At 47.1% G+C, this 23,417-nt stretch overlaps 1 protein-coding gene across 13 annotated transcripts in view, besides 1 other annotated feature; it reads left to right on the forward strand.

Annotated features, from left to right (window-relative positions):
* Frmd4a (FERM domain containing 4A) overlaps positions 1-23,417 on the forward strand; it is a 596,394-nt gene that overhangs the window by 522,504 nt on the left and 50,473 nt on the right. For 12 of the 13 annotated variants that reach the window (XM_006497439.4, NM_001347086.1, NM_172475.3 and 9 more), the window contains one exon: positions 20,061-20,137. In XM_006497439.4, the coding sequence (XP_006497502.1) occupies positions 20,061-20,137 (77 nt within the window). Of the gene's footprint in view, positions 1-19,600; positions 20,138-23,417 lie in introns of those variants that run through there. The other variant, NM_001177844.1, reaches the window with a different exon arrangement.
* Positions 15,991-17,722: an enhancer, noted in NCBI's record as "VISTA enhancer mm422". NCBI's record gives its function as "enhancer in: forebrain[4/7] | limb[4/7]" and the evidence as "EXISTENCE:transgenic organism evidence [ECO:0001131][PMID:17130149]".

Raw genomic sequence — 23,417 nt, forward strand, 5'->3', positions numbered from 1 at the left:
AAGTCAGACAGACAGTAGGTTGGTCCTAGTTCTCTGGGGGAGATGCAGTTCACCGTTCTGGTTTCAGTATCTACCCTATGTCAGAGTCCCACTCTGAGTAGCTTTGGAAAAGTGAACTGCAAAGTGGGAGGGGGAGGGGCAGCTAGGCTGGGGTAAAAGAAAGAGCTATGCTTCCTGCTGTTCATAACCCACAATGCAGGACCTGGATCTCTCCAACAAGCAGATTCTTCTCTTCCTAAGTACAGTTCTGAGCTTCATTTCAAAACGTTTCTGAAAAGCCAGGTGGGTGCTGAGTCACAAGCCCATAACCCCAATACTCTGACTGCGCAGCTGTAGGTCATCCAGGGCCACATATCAAGATCCCATCTCAAAACAAAACAAAACACCCAAAAATAAAACAAACACAGAAAGCAAACAAAATTTAAATGTAAAGCAAAACAAAAACAAATTTCTTTTCTAGCTTCCACTCCCCCAAGCACAGCCCTGGTGTGCTTTGTCGGAAACAGTAAGGCACGTCGGGGCTTTTCAGACTTGTGTCTTGTCTTTCGAATGTGTTCAGAAAAAAATCAAAAGTTCTAAATGAAGACAGGGTAGGAGCCTGGAGGCAGGAACTGAAGTCGGGGAGCTGCTTACTGGCTTATTTTCCATGGCTTGCTCAGTGTTCCTTCCTATACACCAAGACCACCTGCCCAGGAGTGGAACAGCCCACAGTAAGCTGGGTGTTCCCATACGGCTCATTAATCAAGGAGGTGCCATAGGCAATTTGATGGAGGTGTGTTCTCATTCGAATGGTGTCTTCCCAAATGACCCTAGCTTGTGTGAAGGTGACAAAAACCGCTCAGCACAAATGCTGTGCAGAGAAGACTCAACCCCCAAATGCCCTAAAGTATCAGCAAATGGGATTTAAAAACAATGAAATCTGCCACGGGTGTGCATTCCCTTCTGCAACGCTCCTTGCTTGTATGTATGAGGTCGTGTATAAAGACGAGGCAGAACCCCCAAAAGTTGCCGAGAATACATTATAACATGTCCTGTGAGCTTTTGCAGACACCCTCCACCCACTCTCAGGAAATATTGCTTGCATCCTTGACCCAGTGAAATTTTCCCTTTTACCTTCCACCAGCCTCGCAGATTTCAGCTCCTGCCAATCATCACATACCACATTCCAATAAGAAACATCCCTTAGCTAATATCACTCTTGCCAATGGGCAGTTGTCCTGGATATCTTTGTTATGATGTAGAATCAGAGGAGGGAATGACACACATACACACATGTACACACATGTACACATCTGTCTTGGCTTAGCAATAAAAGTGAACAACGAGAGGATCATGGAGACCAAAGGTCACCCCGCCTCTCCATAGGTTATGGTCTCCTGCTTCCTCCCAGCTGCTAACCACCTTTAACATTTGTGTAGAAATAACTCACTGCCTAGGTTGCTCTTGACCTCCGGATTAATGAAATGGTACCCAGTGGACATTTGGCCCTGAGGGTCAATATCAGCCTACCTCTTAGTTTGCATTTGTGGTCAAGTACTGAGACTTTTAGCACATCAAAACCTGAAACCCGCCCAGCAGCAGTGACGCTGGCTGTCACAGCATTCTGCCAGTTATGCTAGTAGTAAAAGCAAGAGTATTTTTTTTCTTTCTTTCTTTTCTAAAGCATGTGAATGCAAAAATAAATGCCATATTTCCGAATGGTCTTGTTGATTCAGCTGGCAGCATCAAGGTCTTAGGGGGCATAAATAGGTCTGTCTCCCAAGGAGCTCCCTGTAAAGAAGAGATCCTCACATTCCTTAGATCAAAGCCTGAGGGAACAACAGCTGCTTTAATCTCCGTGACCATCAGACCCTTCTGTGCAGCCCCAGTCACAGAGGTGTGGGTTAGTTGTGGCTAACGGCTCAATTTCATTACCGGGATCAGGATTTGTGTGAAATCCTTCTGTTTTGCAACCATCAGACCTGTGGACAGACTGACCCTCTGGCCGTCAGAAGCCACGATAAGAAGAAAGCAGAAAATACTAACTCAGTGGGGCTTTGAGACAGCCCAGGGTGAAATGTGAGCCTCAACAGACACCTTCCTATAGAGGCAGTGCTCATTAGCCACAGATCAGCACTTGCGATTCTATCCTTGCCATGTGTATTGAATGAAAGCTATCCTTTGGGAAGGGACTGGCCAGTCAGGCCTTGTTACATATTCAGTAGACAGCATTTACTTATTTATTTGATGTGCACTTAGGGGGGCTTTTATGTCTGCTTAGATGCACAATTAGAAGCACTCCCAGGTCCCTTCCAAGGCATTAGGAGGAGGAATCCAAGTATCTGGAGCATCCGGAGCAGCCAGCGTGGCTTCCTAAGAGCCCTGAGAGTAGTTCAGAGACAGGGCCGGTGGCTCCAGTATTTGATGGGTTCTTGTCACCTCCCCCAGATGAGTAAAGATTTTTTTTTATTCTATTAGATGATGAGACAGGAAGCGAAAATAATATTTACAGGAAATATTCCATTAGCTATGAGCCGGCTCCCAGGGGGATGGCTCTGCTCAATGACTCAGAGCGATAAGGATGCTGCTCCTCGCTGACTTGGTCCAGCTTCTGTTTGGGCAGCTTTGACTCATTGCTGGCTGCAGAGCCCTCTAACTTTGCCTGTCCCTGGCTAGGTGCCTTGCTTCTCCCAGCTTGTCTGTTCTCCTTGGAAACCACACCTCTATACACACCAGAGGAAGCTCTAGTTAATGTGTTTAGCATTCTTTGCAGCCTTCCTCCTTCACGGTTCAGGATCAAAGAGCCACCCCTTGTCTATCGTTGCTTAGATCATAATGCTAAGCTGAGTGGGCCTGCAAAGGCTCAGTGCCTATGGCTGACACTGGTCCTTGCAGTGGGTCAGCAGGGAGAGCTAGCCTTAAAGCTGTAGAGCAGGTACGTAGAGGAGATGGATGGGGGAAGGACAGAAGTTACCAGAATGACTCCAATCCAGGAACAGTGGCTCAGACCTGGAACCCCAGCACTTGGGAAGCGGAAACCTGGAGTTTCAGGCCAGCCTTGGCTACAGAGCAAGACCCTGCCCCCATCAAGGGCTGGAATGTGGCTCAGAGGTTGTACGCTTGTCTGGCATGGCCACATACACACACACACAAGTGCTTTTTAAACCAGCAACCTTTGCCAAAGTGAATGATGGGAATTTGTTCACATCTGGTGTGGGGCTGGGGAGCTGTGGCTCATTAGCCTCTACGCGTCCCTTTACTGTGACGTGGTAACTGAAAGGCACAGACAGGATGGATGTAACCCAGTTGTCTCCACCTTGAGTGAGTTCACTTCTCCAAGACTCTCCCACTGTCAAGATGAGGGAGCATATACCCTTGGCACAGCAACCATCATTACAGTCTCATCTGCCCTTGGCTTAGCAAGCATCATTACCATCTCTTTTATACTGAACCTGACAGGCAGACAGAAGCACAAACAATGCCCCTTTGTTAAGGGGAGATTGCTTCCTCGGTTATTGAGTCTGGGAACCCAGGGTCCCTCTGTTCCCACAGGTTACTGGGGAGCCTCTTCTGAGCATGCCCAGGGCACCAGCTCATGTTGCACTCTTCTGGGAAGAGTGTTCCTATCAGCCTGTTGCTACCTTTGAGAAAAACATTTGTCTTTGAGCAGAGAAAAATCTCACATTGTCTCACATAGGTGGATAAGTTTGTTTTGTTTTGAGATAACAACTCACTAGATAACCAAGGCTGGATTTGAACTTACCATGTAGGCCAGGCTAGCCTCAAACTCTAAATCATCCAGTCTCACCTGCCCATGTAGCTGTGACTACAAGCTTGTGCTACCTACCATACCTGGCTCCTGTGTGTGTGTGTGTGTGTGTGTGTGTGTGTGTGTGTGTGCACCTGCACAGGTGTCAAAGGACAACCTCCAGGGTCATTCCTCAGACACTTAACCTTTTCCTCTTGAGACAAACTCCCTCACTGCCCTAGAATTCCCTATGTAAGCTACACTGGCCATCCAGCAAACCTGCCTGCTTTGCCTCCACGGTGCTGAAATAAAAACATACGACACTACCACACCCTGCTCCCCCCATATGGGTTCTGGGGACCAAACTCAAGTCCTTATATCTGCAAGGGAAGCACATTAGCAACTGATCTATCTTTAGCCTGAGAACACCAATTTCTAGATAGATAACCCCATGTCTACCTTAAACTGTTCTCTGTATGAACCAATGCCCAAGCCAGATCTGATTAGATGGCTAGGGTAGTTTCCTTCCCCATCTGACATGTCTGTTGTGGCATGTGGTCTCCCTGGGTCCATAAACTTCCTATTCCAATGCCTAGTCTCCTAGACATCTTGTCCTCCCTGGCCCTACAGCACGTGCACCGACACCGAGAAAGACCATATAAATAGCCACATTGATGGTGTGGACAGTAGGGGTCAAACAGGACACTGGGTATTTATAACACTCAAATAAACACCCAGACAGACAACATAGCAGCGCCCATGAGACTGGCAAGCTTCTGAACTTTGCGGACAGATTCCCACTACTCTGGGAGCCCTGTTGACCCTGGATGCAATTTGAAGGAAGCAAATTAAAACCAAGTGCTCCAGTTGGATCCCAGATCGCTGCAGGGGAGCATTCAGTAGCCCCACTCGTGCCAAAAGAGCCACAAACCAGTGGTAACTTCTAAACTGACTTTGTTTTTCTGGCTCCAAAACCAGTGACTTCTCATGGAATAACAAGAACATCTAACCCACTGGAACACCGCTCTTTTATCTCACACCGTTACTTGATGTGTCTCTCCTTGCCCCTTGATAAAGCCACAGGCAGTCTTTTGGCTCCACTGGTAATCCCCACATGGTCAAAGTCACACAGCCACATGAAGCAGCTAAACAAGTTTCTATGGAGACAGTAATTGGTCGAGAGAGATGCTCCAGCAGTTAAGAGTGCTCGATGCTCTTGCCATTATCAACGTTCAGTTCCCAGAGCTATGTCAGGTGGCTCACAAACCGCCTGTAACTTCAGCACCAGGAGATCTGACAGCTGCTTCGCTTCCCCTGAGTACCTGTTCGGATATGCACATACATAAATCAAAGTAAAATAGAGATTCTTTTAAAAATTAAATTATCATGTTCAGTCCCAAGAGATGCTAAAAGATTCCATGTTAGTCAGCTTTTGGGTGCTATAACAAAACACTTACAAAGATGAAGCCCTTTATACAATCGTTATACAAAGACCGAGCTCGTAGCTTTCGAGGTTCAGGCTGTGAGCAGTTGGTGCTTTGGCTTTGAGGCCTGTTGCAAGATGAAAACCACAGTGGGAAGTGCATGGCAGAGCAAACTCACTAACCTCAGCCACAAGACACAAAGCAGAGGAAGGGAGAGGGCCAGAGCCCCAAAATCCTCTCCAGGGGCCTGCCTACTGCCAGTGACCTAATGTCTTCCCGTGTGTCTCCTTCCTAAGGATCTCACAGCCAACTCTCAAAGGCGCCACCCTGGTGGCCAAGCCTTTAACACAGGGGCCACTGAGGAACATTCAATATCCCAAGTGTAAAGGGGGGTGAGATGGCTTACTAGGTAAAGGTGCTCCCAACCGATCCCCAAGACCCACATGGTAGGCAAAGAGCCCTGACTCTTGCATAATTTGCTTTGAGCTTCACACAAACGCTGTGGCATATACAGGTCTCACACACACACACACACACACACACACACACACACACACGTGCATAAATAGGAACTAGATAAATAAATACATTAAAATTTTAAAACATACAGATCCAATGTATAGTAGTCGTAATGTGCAGTCTCTCCCCTGTCTACTGAGTTCTGCCTGCTGTGCTGCAGTCTGTGAGTAAAGAATTGAAGGATCACCTGACCATAAGGCTTCAGGTGCATATGGAGAAAACCATCGGGCACCCCCACTGACATAGACATAGAGTCTATGACATTGACATAGAGTGTCTTATTGGCCTGAAGCTCGCCAGCTAGGTAAGACTGGCTAGCCAGCAAACCTGCCTCCATCTCCCTAGACCCAGAATTTCAAGGGTGCACTACCACGCCTGGTATTTTGTGTGGGTGCTGGGGATTGAACTCAGGTCCTTGTGTTTTCAAGACAAGCACTGCATTGACTGGACCGTCATTCTAGCCAGTAAGGTTTGTCAAACTTCTAACAGACTTCATATGACACAAGTGAGTGTGTTACAGCTTTCGTTGCACAGCTCAGCAGGGTTGAGTGCGTTGACAGTGTGGTGCAACCCATCTTCAGAACTCTTTCTATAATACAGATCTGGAACTTTTAACTGCAGTGCCCCGTTTCCCCACCCCACCCCCATATACTCCGCAGCCTCTGGTGGCCATCTTTCTGATTCTTGTATCTGTGAGTTTGACTCAACTAGTTGGCTGCCTATGTTTGTCTTTGGGTAAACATATCCAATTCCAGGAAATATTTCAGAATGAGAAGGGTTCCTGAATAGGTAATAATTATATAACCAGGTCAGATCCAGGGTCCATGTCACCCAATTGAGCCTGCTTTTTGACCTTTCTACCCAGTTCTTGGCCCCTGCTTGTGGCCTTTCCTGCCTGGTGGTCAAATCCCAAGGCTCTCATGAAGGAATGTTCATCTTGAGATGTCACTCAAGACCTCTGTTTTACTTATCCTTGGATCTAACGTTCAGTGGCCAGGGTCACTGCAGACTGTAAAATCTACGACAAGTGAGACAGACTACCTAACAGCCGAATTATTTTCTCCAGCATATCCAACAGGTGTTTCTGCTGCCTAAAGTTCTCCACCTATCCTTTGCCCAATCTGAAGGGTGTATACTGGCATTTTATTAGCCTATGTGCCCCTATGCCCACTGGCATGTGCACCCAGCTTGGTTGCCATGGCTTTTTTATGTTCCAGCCTTTTAATGAGAGGGCAAAGTACCAGGAGGCCCCCGGACTCCGGGCTCCATAGGTCCTCAGTTTGGATTGAAACCAAACACCAACCCTACCTTAGAGGCGGCACAGCTGAGCGAGTTTCCTGTGCACCTGTGTGTTTCTAATCACATAATTGAGTTTATGGTTGACATTTGGAAACTCATTAAAAAAGAAACCTGGTCACTGGCCAGGTTTCTCACCAGCAGAGTGAGAGGCTTAAGCTGCTGAGAGCAATGAGCACCCAGAGGTGTGATTGCCCTGGTTGCTCATGTACTCAAGGAATGGGGGCGGTAAGTTGTCATCCAGAAATGAGAGAAGGGGTTCCCACAGCAACAAGGAGAGACTCCTATGGGAAACAGGTGCTGCTGAGAATAAAGGAGCTCCTCTTATAGCTGAGCTGCCAGCTCCTTTTATGCAGTTAATCTTACTGAGGTGTGTTTGTTCCAGTACAGTGCATTAGACCTAGGGCTTTCTTTGTGCTAGGAACATATGCTAGCATGAGCCTCTGAGCTCCATTTCCAGAATACATTCATTCATTCTTTCTCCTCCCTTCACCTCCCTATTTTTAGTATGGGTGCTAGGGATATGAGCTTGGGTCCTCTTGCTTTCTCAGCTAGCACTTCATTATATCAAATGAACCATCTCCCTAAACCAGTAGTCTATCCCTTTTTATGGCAGAATAATATTCTTTGGCTGCTGCTTCAGCCCCTTCTGCACTGGCATACAACAGACACACACATGCAGATGTTAATATCTGCTCAGTCCCTCACAGAGCTCACAACTGACCACTTTTGTACTGATGCCAACCTTTCCCCAACCCTGCCTGCTTGTTTTACATTTGTCCTTGAGCCTCTTGTCCTGGCATCGACTGCCCTGTGAGTAGTGAGTCAATTTCTTATTTGTTTATTTTTGCCTAATGAAAATGCACAGACCGCTTCTATCCTTGCCTCATATGGTATATAAAAGATACTAAGCACCATGCTTGGCACACATCTATAATGCCAGAACTTAGGAAGTTGGGGCAGGAGGATTGCTGTGGGCTTAAAGCCAGCTTGAACTACATAGTACTGGCCCAGCCAGTGCTGTATGGCAAGATCCTGTTTGGGCAAAGACAAACAAACAAATAAACAAATAAAATGCAATTGGAGTAAAGTACCTAATAGTTGCAATCCAGTGCCAATTTTAAAGAGATCCAAACATATATGTGTTCAGTAGCCTAAGGGACTTAAGTATAAACTGGATAACTCTCAAGGAAGGGTCTCAGGCACTCACACCACTGAAACACTGAGACATTTGCAAGGGAGGGCGGAAAGGGAGCCCACAACGTTTTACCACTTATTTCTGCACGTAAAAAGAAAGAGAGAAGAAAGGCGAGGGGACATTTAAAAATGGCTTCCATTTCGACTGACCTTTGGCTTTGTTTTCTGACTATTGGACTAAAAAGAAATCAAGAGCTAGTGACAGTTGGCAATCAAGATTGCGCTCCTGGGATCCTTCAGGCCACCAGACACTTTCTCTTTTATAGAAGCGGAAAGTGTTAGATTGGGAAACCCTGGTGTCAATCATCGAAGAGTGCAGCAGCTTACTGCTGATGAGCTGTGCACTGCTGGAAAGATTTTTCTTAATCAGCATGGTTCACTGGGGAAAGCCAGGGTGCCCCGACCTCCCTAAAAACTGCTAAACCTGTTTAACACCCATCCCCAGCACAGCTAGGACCCAATAAATACAGTTTTCCTCACTAGGCAGAGTCTAAGCAACAGATCCTGCTAATCAGCCAAGAATCTACTGCTGGGATCTGCCCTGCTCAGATTGTACTGAGAAGGAACCTTGAGCAGACAGGCAATTTCTACACACGATGAGCTGTTCAGTCCAAGCAGGAGGAGAATTCCAGGATTCTGGGGTTATAGACATCCCTCGTTCTTTGGGGGATCACACTGAGTAGAAATAGGAAGCTGAGTTCTTGACCACTCTTTCCTCTTGGTCTGGCTGTGACTGCCCCTTCCGCATGCCATGTGCAGTTGAGGGAGGGTGGTCCTGTGTATACACATATGTGCGTATGGTGCATGTGCATGTGGAAGTCAACATTGAATGTTGTTCCCCGGGTGCCTTCCATCTTGTTTTTTGAAAACATTGGACCGGGGCTCACAGGTTCAGCTAGGCTGACTGACCAGCACATCCCAGAGCCTTCCCGACTCTAGGATGGTACTTCCGTGCCAACATGCATAGGTTCCGAGGCTCAAATTCAGGTCTCCATCCTTCCACACCAAACACTTTCCTGGCTGAGTTACCTTCCTAACCCTGGAAGTGCACCTTTAATGAAGCACCCGCCTTAATCGGTGTTCCCTACTTTGTGGAAGCCGCCTGAGTTGGAGCTCTAGTGCACGTGGTGGTCACATGCCATCTTGCGACCTTGCACTGTGGTCACATGCCGTCTTGCGACCTTGCGCTGTGGTCACATGCCGTCTTGCGACCTTGCACGTCTCTGAACTGGGTTTGCCGTGACTCCTTCCTCCAGTTCTTTCTCTACTCACATACTCAGCCTACAGTTACTGGGTAGCAGGTGAGAGACTGACTTGCCTCAAGCACTGTACATTCCCTAGGCTTGAGCGTGGCGGAGACATCTGAGTGAAAGGTCAGCTGCAGCAATGGATGCTGATGACTTAGGCAGAGGGGTGGGTAGAGCTAGCTACCTGGGAGAACTACCCAGACCGGGCTGGGAAGCCTGTGATTACAGGAATATCCCTGATGAGAGGACATAGCTCAGGGCAGGCTGCTGAGCATGCTCGGTTGTTTTCCTCTGCCCTCCCCAGCCCCTGTAAGTTCAGGAAATCTTCAAACTGACCCGACCACTTCAGAATTCCTCCTGGGGGAGGAGAAGGGGAATGGGATACCAGAGCTTGAACCCTAGGACCAGTCATTCTGGAATGACTGGAATATGGGAGTTGAAGTCTTCACTCCTAGAACTTAGCATCTTCTTTCTGGAGAAGGCATGGCTCCAGCAGGGAAATCCATAAAAGAATAGCAACCAGGACCTCAGCTACAGAGAGGGAGGCTCTGCCCAGGCCATTGCATGCCTCAGAAAAGCTGGGTGGTCAGATCTTGTAGCAAAAACCTCAGACCAAGCTGCCTACTTCCTGCCAGTGACAGGCATGGCTGCTGAGCAGCCTGCACGACACAAAGGGTTCATCCTTTAGCTGGCCGGGAAGCAAGCCGGAGATCTGCTTCCTGCCACCAATGTAGCAGCCTCAAACCAGATCCCTGTCCAAGTGGAGAGGTCTTGCACCTCAATTCTCAGCAGCATGTAAGGAGCCTCCCCCAGTTTCCACATAAACCAGGTCCGGAGGAGCTAGGGATTGACTCAGTTGGTAGAGTGCTCACTAGCACTGCGTAGCTGTGCACAGTGTAACCCCAGCCCTTGAAAAGAAAAGGTAAGAGGATCGGCAATCAAGCCCATGCTGGGCTACAAGTTTCAAGACAATAAAATAAAATCATGTTCTGAGTGGTGGAACACACCTTTAGCCCTCGCACTGCGGAGACAGACAGGTGGATCCCTGAGTTCAAGGCCAGCCTGATCTATAGAGTGAGTTCCGGGGCAAATGGGGCTATACAGAAAAATCCTGTCTTGACAAACCAATACACAAACAAGTAAATAAAATCAGCTCAACCGGTTTAGGAAGTACCTGTCCTTGTCATCAAGAAGGGCAGTTCTTGAAGCACCAGGGGTGTGAATATACAAACAAGATGCTGTTAAATAATGGTCCTTAAAGGGCCCTCGTTCCCTTGCTGCCTTTCTTTTCAGTCCACACGGGTGATGGGGTGGATCACCTTTAAGGTGAGCAGCTATTCACTGGTAACTGTTGTCATCATCTTCTGCCTCCCATCTCAGCTTTCCCCAGGGTCAGGTGACCTCCACCAAGGGGGTGAGGTTGTTGAAATGATGCCTCGCCCTTGGACCAAGCACCTCAGTACCCGAGTACTGACATGCTCGCCTCGAAAACAAATAGAAAAGTACAACTTTTTCCACACAAACTAACTCTGTCCTCCAAAGTACTCAAACACTACATGGAAATGAACACTTTAGAACCCCTTACGGCTTCCTCAGTACAGGGACCAAGTCCGGAGGTTGACACTTAGTCACCCCCTATCTTTTCTCGGCCAAGGATTAGTTACTCTTCCCACTGCTGCAGAGGCAGCTTGAAGAAGGACGGCTTTACTTGGCTTCACAGCCGGCGCCTGCCAGCCGGAGCAGACCTTAACTGGTTACATCATGTCTAACTCTCAGGAAGACCCAAGAGACGACACTGGTACTTCGCTCGGCTTCTCCTTCCCATTTTATTATCCTGGACTTCAGTCAGAGGAATTGTGGCTCCCACGTTCAGGGTGGGTTAACTTGGTTGAACTCCCTTAGAAACAACTAGCAGGCATGCCAAGAGCTGTGTCTCCTAGGTGACTCTAAATCCAACCTGAATCACAATAGTGACTGATTCTACCTACTAAGGAAAGTCTTTTTAAGGGAGGAACTGGTGTGCCACATAGCACTGGGGCATAGTGCTCACACGGAGGAAGTCTAGTTAAAGTGCATGTTTCACAATGCAGGCACTGACCCCATCCCCCTAGAGCCATGCTCAACGAGGATGGGGGGGGGTTGGTGTGAGAGTGGGGGATGGTAATTATATCTGGAAGAGAAAGGAAAACACAAACACAGTGCCTCCTGAAAGTATTCATCCTTGCTGAAGCTTCTAAACTCTTTCTGCAAGAAAAAGCTGACATGGAGAGGAGAAAGTCATCTAGAGACAGCTCCTCAGGGGAAGAAGACAACAAGAAATCAAATCTAGTGGAGGAGGGGAGCAAATGGTCTGTTTCTCTCCAGGCTCTGTTAAGGATTGGCTGGCCTCCTAATGATTCTTAAGCTAAATGAAACTAAAAGGTTTTTGATGGGTTAAAAAGAGGCCATCCATTAAAAGGTCCATGTTCCGCGCTCTGGGCATCTGTCACTGGGTTAACCATGTTAGTTTGGAGTCCCTGGTGTCTGACAGTGAAAGGGGAGGGGAGACCAGGCTGAGTAAACACATTGAGTCCATTAGATCTGGCTGTGGAGAAAAAGTAGCCATTGTTCTAGTTGCTGGGTGTGCAAGCATCTCCAAGAGGAAATAGATGCTTGTGAATGCTGAATAAAGTATGGAGGACATGTGCCTCTATTCACTGCCTGTGGTCATAGTTTGTTAATTTGGAAGGGCCTAATTTGGTCCCCATGGTGTCTAACCTCACTAAGTTCTATTATAGGAGAACATTTGATTTTTCAGATCAATATTCTGAGATTAAATGTCATAGCAGGACAATGGTCAAGATGATCCCTGGTCACATTGCGATGGGATTGGGGTTGTGGCTTGGTAGGGTGCTTGCCTAGTATGCATTGTAACATCACAAATCGATGCAATTTGGGGTGATTCATGTGATGGAGATGATATAAAGAGAGTTATATATACATCAGCAGGTGACAGAATCCGCTAGAAATGACTGGGACAAACAACTCAAAGAGAATATCTTGAACTCTGCCCAAATAGAATGAAGAGCCTTGGGCTAGGCTCATGCTTACCATGTGAAAATTTCAGTTGAGAAGATAAGATTTGGGGGATGGTAAAGGCACTTGTCACCCAGTCTGATAGCCTGAGTTCTATCTCTGGAACCCACAGAGTAGAAGAAGAGAAACAACGCCTACACTTTGTCCTCTGACCCACCCCCCGCCCCCCCTGCCCCAGACAGCCTTTCTCTGTCTCTGTCTCTGTCTCTCACACACTAAATAAATAAATAAATAAATAAATGTAAAACATGTAAGGAAAATATTTTAATACCCTTGGTAACATATTCATCATCTTTCAAAAAAATTGTGCAAACTTGAACTTTAGCTGGTACATGAGAAAACTAGAAGCAGCATTTTCATGTTTTACATTAGGAAGGAGAGTAGTGTGTACTGAGTAACAAGAAACAGCCATCAGAATAGTGAGCAGTGGCTGAACGCTGACTAGACACTCTGTATCTACTGATGCATTAGTTCAGCAGCATTATAGGAAAGTATTGTTATTCATAGTATTAGTTCTAAAATGAATAAAGACACAAAGTTTCTAAAGATACATAGCCATCAAATACTTGATAGATACTATGCCTTTGAATCCTGTGCTCTTAATGTCTATTATTTTGTTTTATTTTTGTTGTTGTTATTTGCTTATTGTTGTTGTTGTAATGAATCCAAGAGAATGGTATTGAGTTGTTTTGAATTTGCAATGCCAGCTCTGACCTATATATGCACAGAATATATGACTATCTCATTTTAGAGATTCGAATTTAAAAGGCTTTGCACGTTCAGGGCCAGAAGGGAGAACCTTTGACTGCCAGGCCAAGGTTATCTTGTTGTTGTCTTTGTGTTGGCTAGGTTTTTGTCAACGTGGACATAAGCTAGACTCATCTGTCAATAGGGAACTTCAGCAAAGTAAATGCCTCTGTAAGACGAGCCTGCAAGGTAGCCTGCCTGTGAGGCGTTTCCTTCATCAGTGATGGATGGTGAAGAGCCAGGCTCATTATGGGCAGTGCTATCCCTGGGAAAGTGATCCTGTTTGTGGGGAGGCAGTGGGGAGCTAGTAGGCAGCATTCTTCCATGGCTCCTACTTCAGTCCCTGCTGCAAGATTCCTGCTTTGAGTTCCTACCCTGAATTCCTTTGATGATGGAGTGACCTGAGAGTTGGCAATGGAAGCTGGCCTTCATTGTCCACGGCGATTAGTTAGTTCCAGAGCCTTGGGTTAGTAAACCCCTTACATAAAATAATGCAGTATTTGCCTATGACCCATTATGATTGTCTCTATACTTTCACTTCTTTCAGTTCTAGAAGCAGGGTTTCACTGTTTAACTGAGCCTGGCCTGGGACTCTCTACACTGTGCATCCTAATCTGGATTCAAACTGCCAACAATCTTCTGCCTCAGCCCTTTGAGTACTAGGATTATAGATGGAAGCCAACATGTTCAGGTTCCCAAATACTTTAACTCATGTCTATCAGGTTTGTAGTGCTTAATTCAGTAGAAATGCTATGGAAGTAGTTATGGTATGATATCCATTTGGGAATAGTGACAAGATTTAAAATAACAAAAACAAAAAACAAAAAAACAGTGTTCAGTCCATATAATTTTTTTCAAATATTTTCAACCCCTGGGCGGAAGGACGAGCAGACGCATACACTGTGGGGTGAAGGGATAGCTGTAGAAATACATGCTGGGGGCTGGTGAGATGGCTCAGTGGTTAAGAGCATCAACTGCTCTTCCAAAGGTCCCGAGTTCAGATCCCAGCAACCACATGTGGCTCACAACCATCTGTAACAAAAATCTGATGCCCTCTTCTGGAGTGTCTGAAGACAGCTACAGTGTACACACATATAATAAATAAATAAGTCTTAAAAAAAATACACGCTGGGTGTCGTGTTCTTCCTCTTGCCCAGGAGCATAGCCAGTACCAAGCAGACATCCACAAATGCCAGTGGATAAAAGAGCTTAGATTAGATGGAGATCTGTGGTCGACCACAATACCTCTGCCTCTCTTTTCTTTATAAATAGAGTAAACCATATTGGACGCCTACAAAAGTATTTGTGTCCATATTTAAAATGGACACAAAGTCCCAACTCTTCTTCCTCATTCGGATGCCTGCTTCTGTCTTCTCCCATACATTCCCGGGATGCACGAGACCAAGTCCCCTGCATGCACGACATTGGGAATTTTCTGTGGCACCTCTATTTGATGCCTCATTTTTTTAATGTCCTGATAGAAAGATAAACGCAGGGAGTCATGTGTGATGGTGTCTCAGGAAAGAGCAGAAGTGAAATTAGGAAGTGGGGTTTGTTTTTGTTTTTTATTTTGTTGTTTTGTTTTTGTCTTTCTGTCTTGTTCTGTGCTTGGGGACCATTACTATATGTGTCCTCCTCTTTGAGAACTTGGGCGTGTTTGGAATGTACGCAACATCATGTGCCATCAGATGGCCAAAGCTAGTCTCTCTAGGATCTGAAGCATCATTGTTCTTGCTCTTCACTGGGGCTTTGTGGCACAATAGAAAAAGACCAGGACAAGAAGTCACAAGCCAGGTCCCAACATCAATCACATACTTAACCTCTGGCGGCTCTGAGTCTCTGCCCACCAGAGCAACTTCATCTGGGAAAGGAGGACGCGATCCAGATGGCTGATTGGATTCTGTATAATGGTCCCTCTGGATGAAGCAGGAAGTTACTCACAGGGAGGTCATTTAGGGGCTCTATGACTCAGCCTCGGGGACAGGAGGAAGACAAGGCTCCCTAAAGTCCTGGTGGAGAATCAGAGCCATTAGGCTGGGCTTCCTCTCAAGTCGTTATTTCTACACCATCCTGACAGCCTGCCGCCTACTCCACATGCCAGCCCACAATGCTTCACAAGTGCTGGCTGGAGAGGAAGTCCAGTGGAGCCGAGGCCTCGTCCTCAGCCATGCACAGGATGTGTGAATCTAGTGGACTAATTGGAGCCAGGGTCTGGGAGGCCCCTGCTCATTAAGGATTTATAGAGCACCTTGTCATATTCAGGGCCCAAAGACAATAGTTATTAGCCACTTTTGTTTGCTCTCCATGGATAAATGTTTCCCTTCTTGGTTTTATACATGAGGGCACTTGGGACCAGAATGAGACAGTAGAGGACCTGTGACCCTAGGAAGCCTAGGTCAAAGGCTGAGAGCCCTTATCTGGGACCATTGGGGTTCCAATGATGGTAGCAAACACTGGTTTAGTAAAACCCCTTCCTGATGGTTCCTCTAAGCCATCTTTAGAAACCTCTTAACTCGTACAATTACCACAATCCTTATTATCAGAGACAGGGACTTGATAGTATCTGAGGCTGATCCTCTTGCCTCAGCCTTCTGAGTGATGGGCTCACAAGCAAGAGCCACCATGCTAGGTTAACGCTTTTATTTCCTACGCAAGCTCCAGTCATAACTAAGGCTATTGTTATATCCCCACGTCCATTCATAACTAAGACTATTGTCGTCTCTTAGTCTCTGACTGAGGCTGCTGAGTGTTGAGGCAGGTGCTCTGTAGAGCCTGGATGAAGGTAGATCTACAAGAAAGGAGGACACATGTATTATTCGTATTATTATTATATTTATAGTGTGAAAGCAAAGCAGAGTGATCATGTCTGGGAGAACAAGCCTGGCTGGAAGCCCCTTTCTCACAGCCGCCGCCTGGTTGCTCCTTTGTGAGAAAGCACTCCACTTGTAAAGTTAACCACGCATCAGTGAGTGAGAGCTGTTCTCGCTAATTGGCGGGGTCCCGGGAACGCAGCATAATTAGCAGCTGGAGTAATGGACCAGGTGCCTTGGACTTCTATTTCTGGTTCCTTCGGAAACCAGTTGTGTGGCCCGAGGCAGTTTCCCCTCACTTCTTGTGTGCCTTGTTTCTTTTCCTTCACCCTCAAGAAAATTTGCAGTTTTTCTTCACAAAGGGCAGGGAGGGGGCTGCTCAGTGAGCAAGGAAACAAAAGTGTCTGTGGGGATTTGTGGAGATGCATAGCCAAAATGCCCTGATTTAACAGGTATTGATCAGTAGAAACTCTGATTATTGATAGGACCACATAGTTGAGTTTATAATTAGATTGTTGGGCATAGAAGTAGCTGAAGTCTTTAGGGAGCTAGCCCAGTCATTGCCACGACTGTCTGGTGTGTCTTTATGACACATCCCAAATCATAGTGCCAGGGATGGGTTGTCGTCTCTGCAAACCAGGGCATGGGGGCTCCTCCTGAGCAGCCCCCAGGGATGGTGCAGTACCAGCAGAGTGAGAGCTCATCCCCCGATATTTACAGGAAAACAGGAAACTGGACATCTCCCCTTTGCCTCTCTCCATATTGTCGGTTTTTATTGGTCTGTTTGGTTGCTTTTGTTTTGTTTTGTTTTGGATTTTTGGTTTTGGTTGGTTGGTTCGTTTTGCAATGCCAGCCTTAAAACTGAGTGTCCAGCAGCCAGGGGCTTTAACGTCATATGAACAAAAATGCCCCAGACCCCCATGAAGAGCAGAGTGCCTTTAGCTTAAATGACATCCAGCCTTTCCTGCCAGCAGCAGCTGTCTCTGCCCTCTCCACCCCTTCAGCCTTCTAGTTCCTGCTTCCCCCAACCTCGAGCAGCTGGATGGGTCCCTAGCTCCACCCCTCTCCTAAGTGAGAAAAAAAAAAAAATCAGTAGCCAGTGTTGTTGCCTGCCTGCCTATCCTCATCCAGTTCTGCAGGACACTTCCGATGTCCCCAAGAAGATTAGAAGGTTTTCTAATCTAGAAAAACTGTCTACTCCCAGCTTTCCTTCTCAGTATTTACTTTGCAAAATAAAAACCAAAATAAAGTTGTGCTAAAACAGCTATCAGGGACTCTATTGCTTTGTCCCAGCTACGAAATTTTCTACAGAAAATGCATTACCCTGTGGACACACCCTGAGAGCCATGACTCCAGTGTTCACCCTTCAGAGCAGCACTGAAGTGGAAGCCCCACCCCTTTCCCTGGACAGCCACCCTGGCTAAAGATGAGGGGCTGCAGCACGCCCAGATGGTTCTATTTGGGCCTTTGGCAGACACACGGATCTCCACACTACACAGCAGCAGGGACCACTTAGAGGAAAGGCATGGTTTGTGGTTTGGATTTTTTCAAGGAGCTGGGGAAGGAGGAGTTGCCAGGAAACCAACCCTCAGAGGGTTGTGCTCCAGGGTTCTTTATCGGGCCTGGAGGCACTCCTGAAAAAAATACACAAGTGGGGCTTTCTCCTGAGTGTTTGTGTCAGGTGTAACTTCCTTGCCTCCCAGGGAGGGGTCTACTTTCTCTGATCTGTACATCAGATACAGATGGGGTCCTTAACTCCCAACCCCTACTCCATGCTACCAAGACCAGGACCAGATATATCACTTGTAGGGCCCATGCCAAATAGATCAAAACACATTGGAAATTTCAAGATGGCAGCAGCAAGCGAATGACCCTCTTGAGCAAGGGGCACTTGAGTCACACATCCATAAAGCCAGTCCTGTACAGGGTCCACGTTGCTTTGTTAGAGTTGGTACAGGGTAGGGTCTAAGAAGGACATATCTTTCTTTGGGGAGAAGTGGTAAATAATCCTTTATACTTGCTGTAAGATATCTAGCACACACATAATCTAATTTAATTCTTTAAGCTCCAAGTTAAGACGTGGGAGATTTTAGAGAAGAACTCTGGTGGTTGTGCAGTCACCCTCTCTCTTTTGCCAGGATCTAGAAGCTCTAGAGATCCATGACAGTGAGATCCATGTCTGTTGATTACTTATTTCTATTCCCTTGCCCAGCCTGAGCCCAGGACCTGCTGTGGTTAAGATCCATCTAGAGCCGAATTACTACAACTTACTTAGCTAGTGACGTGGAAGGAAGGGAGCCTGGATTTAAACAGAAGCTTCTGACCGTAAAAACTCTGTGTCTTGCCATAGCATGCTACGGTATGGCAAGTTATGCACGAAGCCAAGGTCATAGAGTCCAGTGGTTCTGCTGCCTGTATGGCTGTGGTGAAGTCTAGTTGCGGTATCTATACCCAAGACGAAGGTAGCAGACTCAAAGTATCTACACTCAGGGATTCATGGTGGCAGAGCACCCACTGGCTGAGACATAGTTCTGTGTGTTTAAGTGACCAAAAAATCCTTCTCAGACAGGATGGACCAGGAGCCATCTGAGCCAGCACAAGATTTTAGAGCATTTGCTTTCTTTCCAATGTCCCTCCACCCACTTGCGACTGATCTCCAGAGAGACAGGAAAGTCTCTAGTCTCTGGCTTCAGAGTAGAAGGCAGTGTGGATGAAGAGGTAGCTCCTGAGTCAGAGCCACTCATCACCCCTTGCCCTTCCCATTACCCATGCAGACGGGATCATTTAGAATTCCATAGAGGAGAGTGTGAACGTGAAAGAATGCAGCCTCTCTCGAAACCAGTTTTAGTTGCTGCTCAGTTTTACTTGGGTGGTAAACATCCTGGGCCTGGAGAAAACGGGGCTCACGGAATACTGGGAAATAATGGTCTTTGCGTGGGAAAGGTGGGTGCTGGAATAGAGCTGGGACCTCAGTCTGGAGCAAAACCTAAAAAGCTGTGCTAAGCCTCCACATAGTAGACAGAGGGGGTTACAAGCAAAATCAGCCATTCTCACAGGAAAAACAAGAACCCTGCTTTACTCTGGAGCAAAGCAAACTCACATGCTAAGCATATAAAAGGAAATGGAAGCCGCGTGAATAAAATAAATGCAAACTCCGGTACACAGAGCTTTAGCCCCTGGTGACGGTCCCCAGACCGCTAAGTAACTTTCACTTTCATCCAGAAAAAGCCACCCGCTTCCTTGCTCCTAGGAAGCGGCTCTAATTGCCTCCCGACTCCTCAAGATCAGCTTCTTTGACTCCTGGGGTTCCCTTGTCCTGACTCTGTGTCCCCACAGGACAGAACTCTTGCCCCCACCCACTCCGCTCCGCCCACCACGCCTTTGTGCTGAGAAAGGAAAAAAAAAAGAATTACAAACACGCACTGTGATCATGACTCGCCTGCCCCCAACTATGGTCGCACAGCCTCCGCCCTCCAGCGAGTGAGGATGTCTGAGGCTCTTACACATTAACGGCAGGAAGTGGAGTACCGAAGGGAGGCTGGGAATTTGAACGCCTTCCCATTTCAGCACTCGAGGGGAGGAAGCGCTGCTCAGCCCTCCGCGTGCACAGATGGCTACCGCTCCCTCCTGAGCACTGTGTTCCCGGCTGCGATCCTCCTCCTCTCCCTCCTCTCAGCTCCCCGCCCCCACCTCCTCTCCCTCTCCTTGGAGGGAAAAGTCTGCAGAGCTGAGAACTGTCTTGGAGAATTCAACAAAGGCTCGAGCCAAAGGGGAGCAAACTTTAAAGAGAACTTGTTTTGTGTCTGTTAAGGAACCTGCTGAAAAAATCCACACCTATTGGTGTGTGTGTTTCGAGCACTAGTAGTAGGCGGGCTACCGGGAGGAAGCACGGACAACTGTACGGTCTCTGCCTTGATAAGGAAACTCTCAGCTGTTGAAAGGTTAATCAGAGAAGAAGGGACAGCGTGACCAGGGAACTTACTACTCCTGAATTTAAACTACGTTGTTTTCCATCCAGATATTTCAATGGAGACAGTTGGAGAATCTGTATTTCAGGGAAAAGAAGTTTTCCGTGGAAGTTCATGACCCTCGCAGGTAAGCACAAGGAGCCCTTTTCTTTGGGGAATGCATGGCATGCCATTTGTACATTGATTTTGTGTTGTGATGGTTTATGTCCATGACCAGGACAGAGTTCACATCAGACTGTAAAACTTTGTGGTGATAAATGCAAAGTGTGTGTGTGTGTGTGTGTGTGTGTGTGTGTGTGTGTGTGTGTGTGTGTGTTTAGCAATTCTCACCTGTCTCTCTCTCTCTCTGTCTTTCTCTCTCTGTCTCTCTCTGTGTCTCTCTCTGTCTCTCTGTCTCTCTCTGTCTCTGTCTCTCTCTCTGTCTCTGTCTGTCTCTGTCTGTCTGTCTGTCTGTCTCTCTCTCTCTCTCTCTCTCTCTGTGTGTGTGTGATGCTGGAGGAATAATTGTGGCACTTTGGAGCCACATTTGAGTCACATGGGGACATTTCCTCTTAACAGACAGGAGACCAAAGGCTTCCTTGCCGGAGCTGCTAAGCCTACTTCAGGCAGGACGGTAGAGACTGAAAGGCATCTGTCAACCAAAGTGGTTAGGCTCATTTATTCTGGTTCTGGGTGCTTATGGTTTTCTTTTTAATGTTAGTTTTATGGGTGGGTATGAAATAAATGCAGTTCTTTTTCCTTCTTCCTATATTGCACCAGTCATTGGACTCGAGAACACCAGTCTTAAAAACCTAAAAACCTGTTCCAAGTTGGATGCTGAACAATAAATAGGGTTCTAGGTTGGGCTGCAGAGAGCCCTGCAGGGAAGGAGCCTGGGCACCACCAACTTTAAGCTTTTCCTCTTTGTGTGCTGGCAATTCTATAGTCGAAGGCAGCCCACTGCCAGCAACAGGGTTCCCTAAGAATAAATTGCTGTGTGCAGGTCCAGATGCAGACTGACAAGAAAGTAGGCCCCAGACGATACTAAATAGATTATGTGCACTTGAGAAGCCAGAATGGGTTCAGGTCCTGGTGACCCCCAGCCCTGAGCTTAGGAGGAAGTGCTAGCAGCGACCCTACCTTGCTTCTGAACAGACAGACAAGCAGCGGTGCCCTCCAGGCAGCTGGGGACTTGGGATGAGACATTGCCTACAAGGAGAGGGCTGAGGTTTGTGCAGAAGCCCTCGTGCCTGCTGCTGCTGCTGCTGCTGCTGATAACCCAGCTGGGTTGTGTACCTCCTTGTAATCTACACAGAACAGCCTCCTACTGTAGGCGAGAGTTTATCCCTGCCCCACAGTTACCATGAGACTAGCAACTAGAGAACAGAACGTTCTAGAAGCCAAGCCTCTGCAGTCAGGTGCAGAGGATAATGTTAAGCAGAAGGATAGCTCATTCAGTGGTTCTCAGGACCATGGGATGCATTTCATGGTCTAAAGACCTCCTCCGCAGAACACAATCCGTATGCACAGGCCACGGAGGGGCAAGCGGATGCCAAAAATAATAATCCAGCTGAGGAGAAACTCGCTGCTATTTTTCCAGGTGAACTTATGTCAGAGTAACATGGACATTCATGGACAGATGAGAGGGAAAGAAGTCCAAGTGTAAGAAGGGTAAATCGAATTCTACACCATGATCATATACAGAGAAGGGGATGCCTGGCAGAGCAAACATTAAAAAAAGAAGAAAAAGGACCACCTGTGGGCCTGAGTGCAGGGAATAGACAGAGGGAAAGAATTTACCCCAGTGTGTGTGTGTGTGTGTGTGTGTGTGTGTGTGGTATGTGTGGTATGTGTGTAGTGTGTATCTGTATGTGTGTGTAGTGTGTGTGTGTATAGTGTGTCTTTGTGTCTGTGTCTATGTTATATACACACACGTGTGTTCCTTCTGTGTCTATGATCTCATCAGTGATATAATTACTAAATTCTTTTCCCTTTGCCAAGGTCTAGGAATATAGGAAAGACACCTAACATCATACCTTAGCATAGAGTGGGCTTTTGGCTTATTTAGCCAAAGGGATCTATCTCATACATGTTTGGAGAATTTGCATTTTCTTCTATGGTAGATATGGAAGGCTGAATCAGTGTTCTCTTCCATCAGGAACTGTTAGCAGAGTTGGGGACACCAGCGAAAGAAATCATTGATGGAGTTTGCCAAGTGTAGGGACTGGTTTGAAACTTGCACATATGTGCTCCCCAGATAGTTCCTTACTATGACCCAGGAAATAAATCAAGGCACAGACATGAATTGTGGGTAGCTAGTATACGGTACAGGCTAGATTTGAACCCTAGAAGTCTGAGGCTAGAGCCCATGAACAGTGTACTGAGTGTCAAGTGATACAGACCAAAGTGCTGAATAATGTGGGCACCAAAGGCCTCCCTGGTCATGTGGCCTTCCTGAGGAGGAGAGATCTGAGCTGGAACCCATGGGGTTACTAGGATCAAAGCCGGGGTGGGGGGTGGGGGTAGGCCCTCAGGCGATATGGACAACTGAAGAAATGAGTGTTTTATGTGGACAGAAAAGCCCAAAGATGGCAGCCTGGGCTCAGAGTATGACCATTTACCTTGAGGAAAGGCAGCCCTGAATCCACCATGACAGGGACATCACCTGGGGCCAAAATAACTTTCTGAGTGGAATGGGGCAGATCTAACCAGCACCTCTCCCTGTTGTGCCTGCCCAGTAGAACACAGGTTCTGTGGTGGACTTTAGCCCCTCCCCATTGTCTCAGTTCTCAACTACCTTTGTCTCTGTCTTCCCCTGGGTTCAGCAAACACTGCTCCATTGCTGAGGTTTAGGTAAAGCAGACGTTGAGGTGGGAAGGGCTGACAGGAGAGATGAGCAGAGGAGATAAGGTCCTAATGGAGCAGGTGAAAAGCTGAGTATGTGATGTAGATCCCCGTGACACTGGCTTCCCAGACCCCGTGAACCACGTAAGCCTTCCTTACTCTGTTACCTGGAGAGTTGTACACGGGATTTTACAGCTCAAGTTCATTTCAAGTTACTTTTCTACATACTTGAGCTTTCCTCGGGGTGGGCGGTGGGGGTTCATTTACTCCCAGCCATACTGAGTTCAGATGGCAGCTTCTTGACTCCCCAAAGATCTATGGGGGAAGCACTCCCCCTCCCTCTCTCCCTCTCCCTGTCCCCTCCCCCTCTCTCTCTTCCCCCCCTTTTCAGTTTCTTTCCACAGAGCTGTTTTACTCATTGGTATTTTTTTCTCCCTTAACTTTGTTTTAACCAGACTGGGAGTTGGAGAGTGACCCAACCTGCCTAGTATCCGGTTTCTAATCACCAGATTTGAATTTCCCCTTAAATGTGGGTATGAAGAAGCCCCACTGTTTAATCTCTAGCTTACAGAATAGTACAGTAA

This window comes from Mus musculus, chromosome 2, assembly GCF_000001635.26.
Source record: "Mus musculus strain C57BL/6J chromosome 2, GRCm38.p6 C57BL/6J".
Classification (NCBI taxonomy): domain Eukaryota; kingdom Metazoa; phylum Chordata; class Mammalia; order Rodentia; family Muridae; genus Mus; species Mus musculus.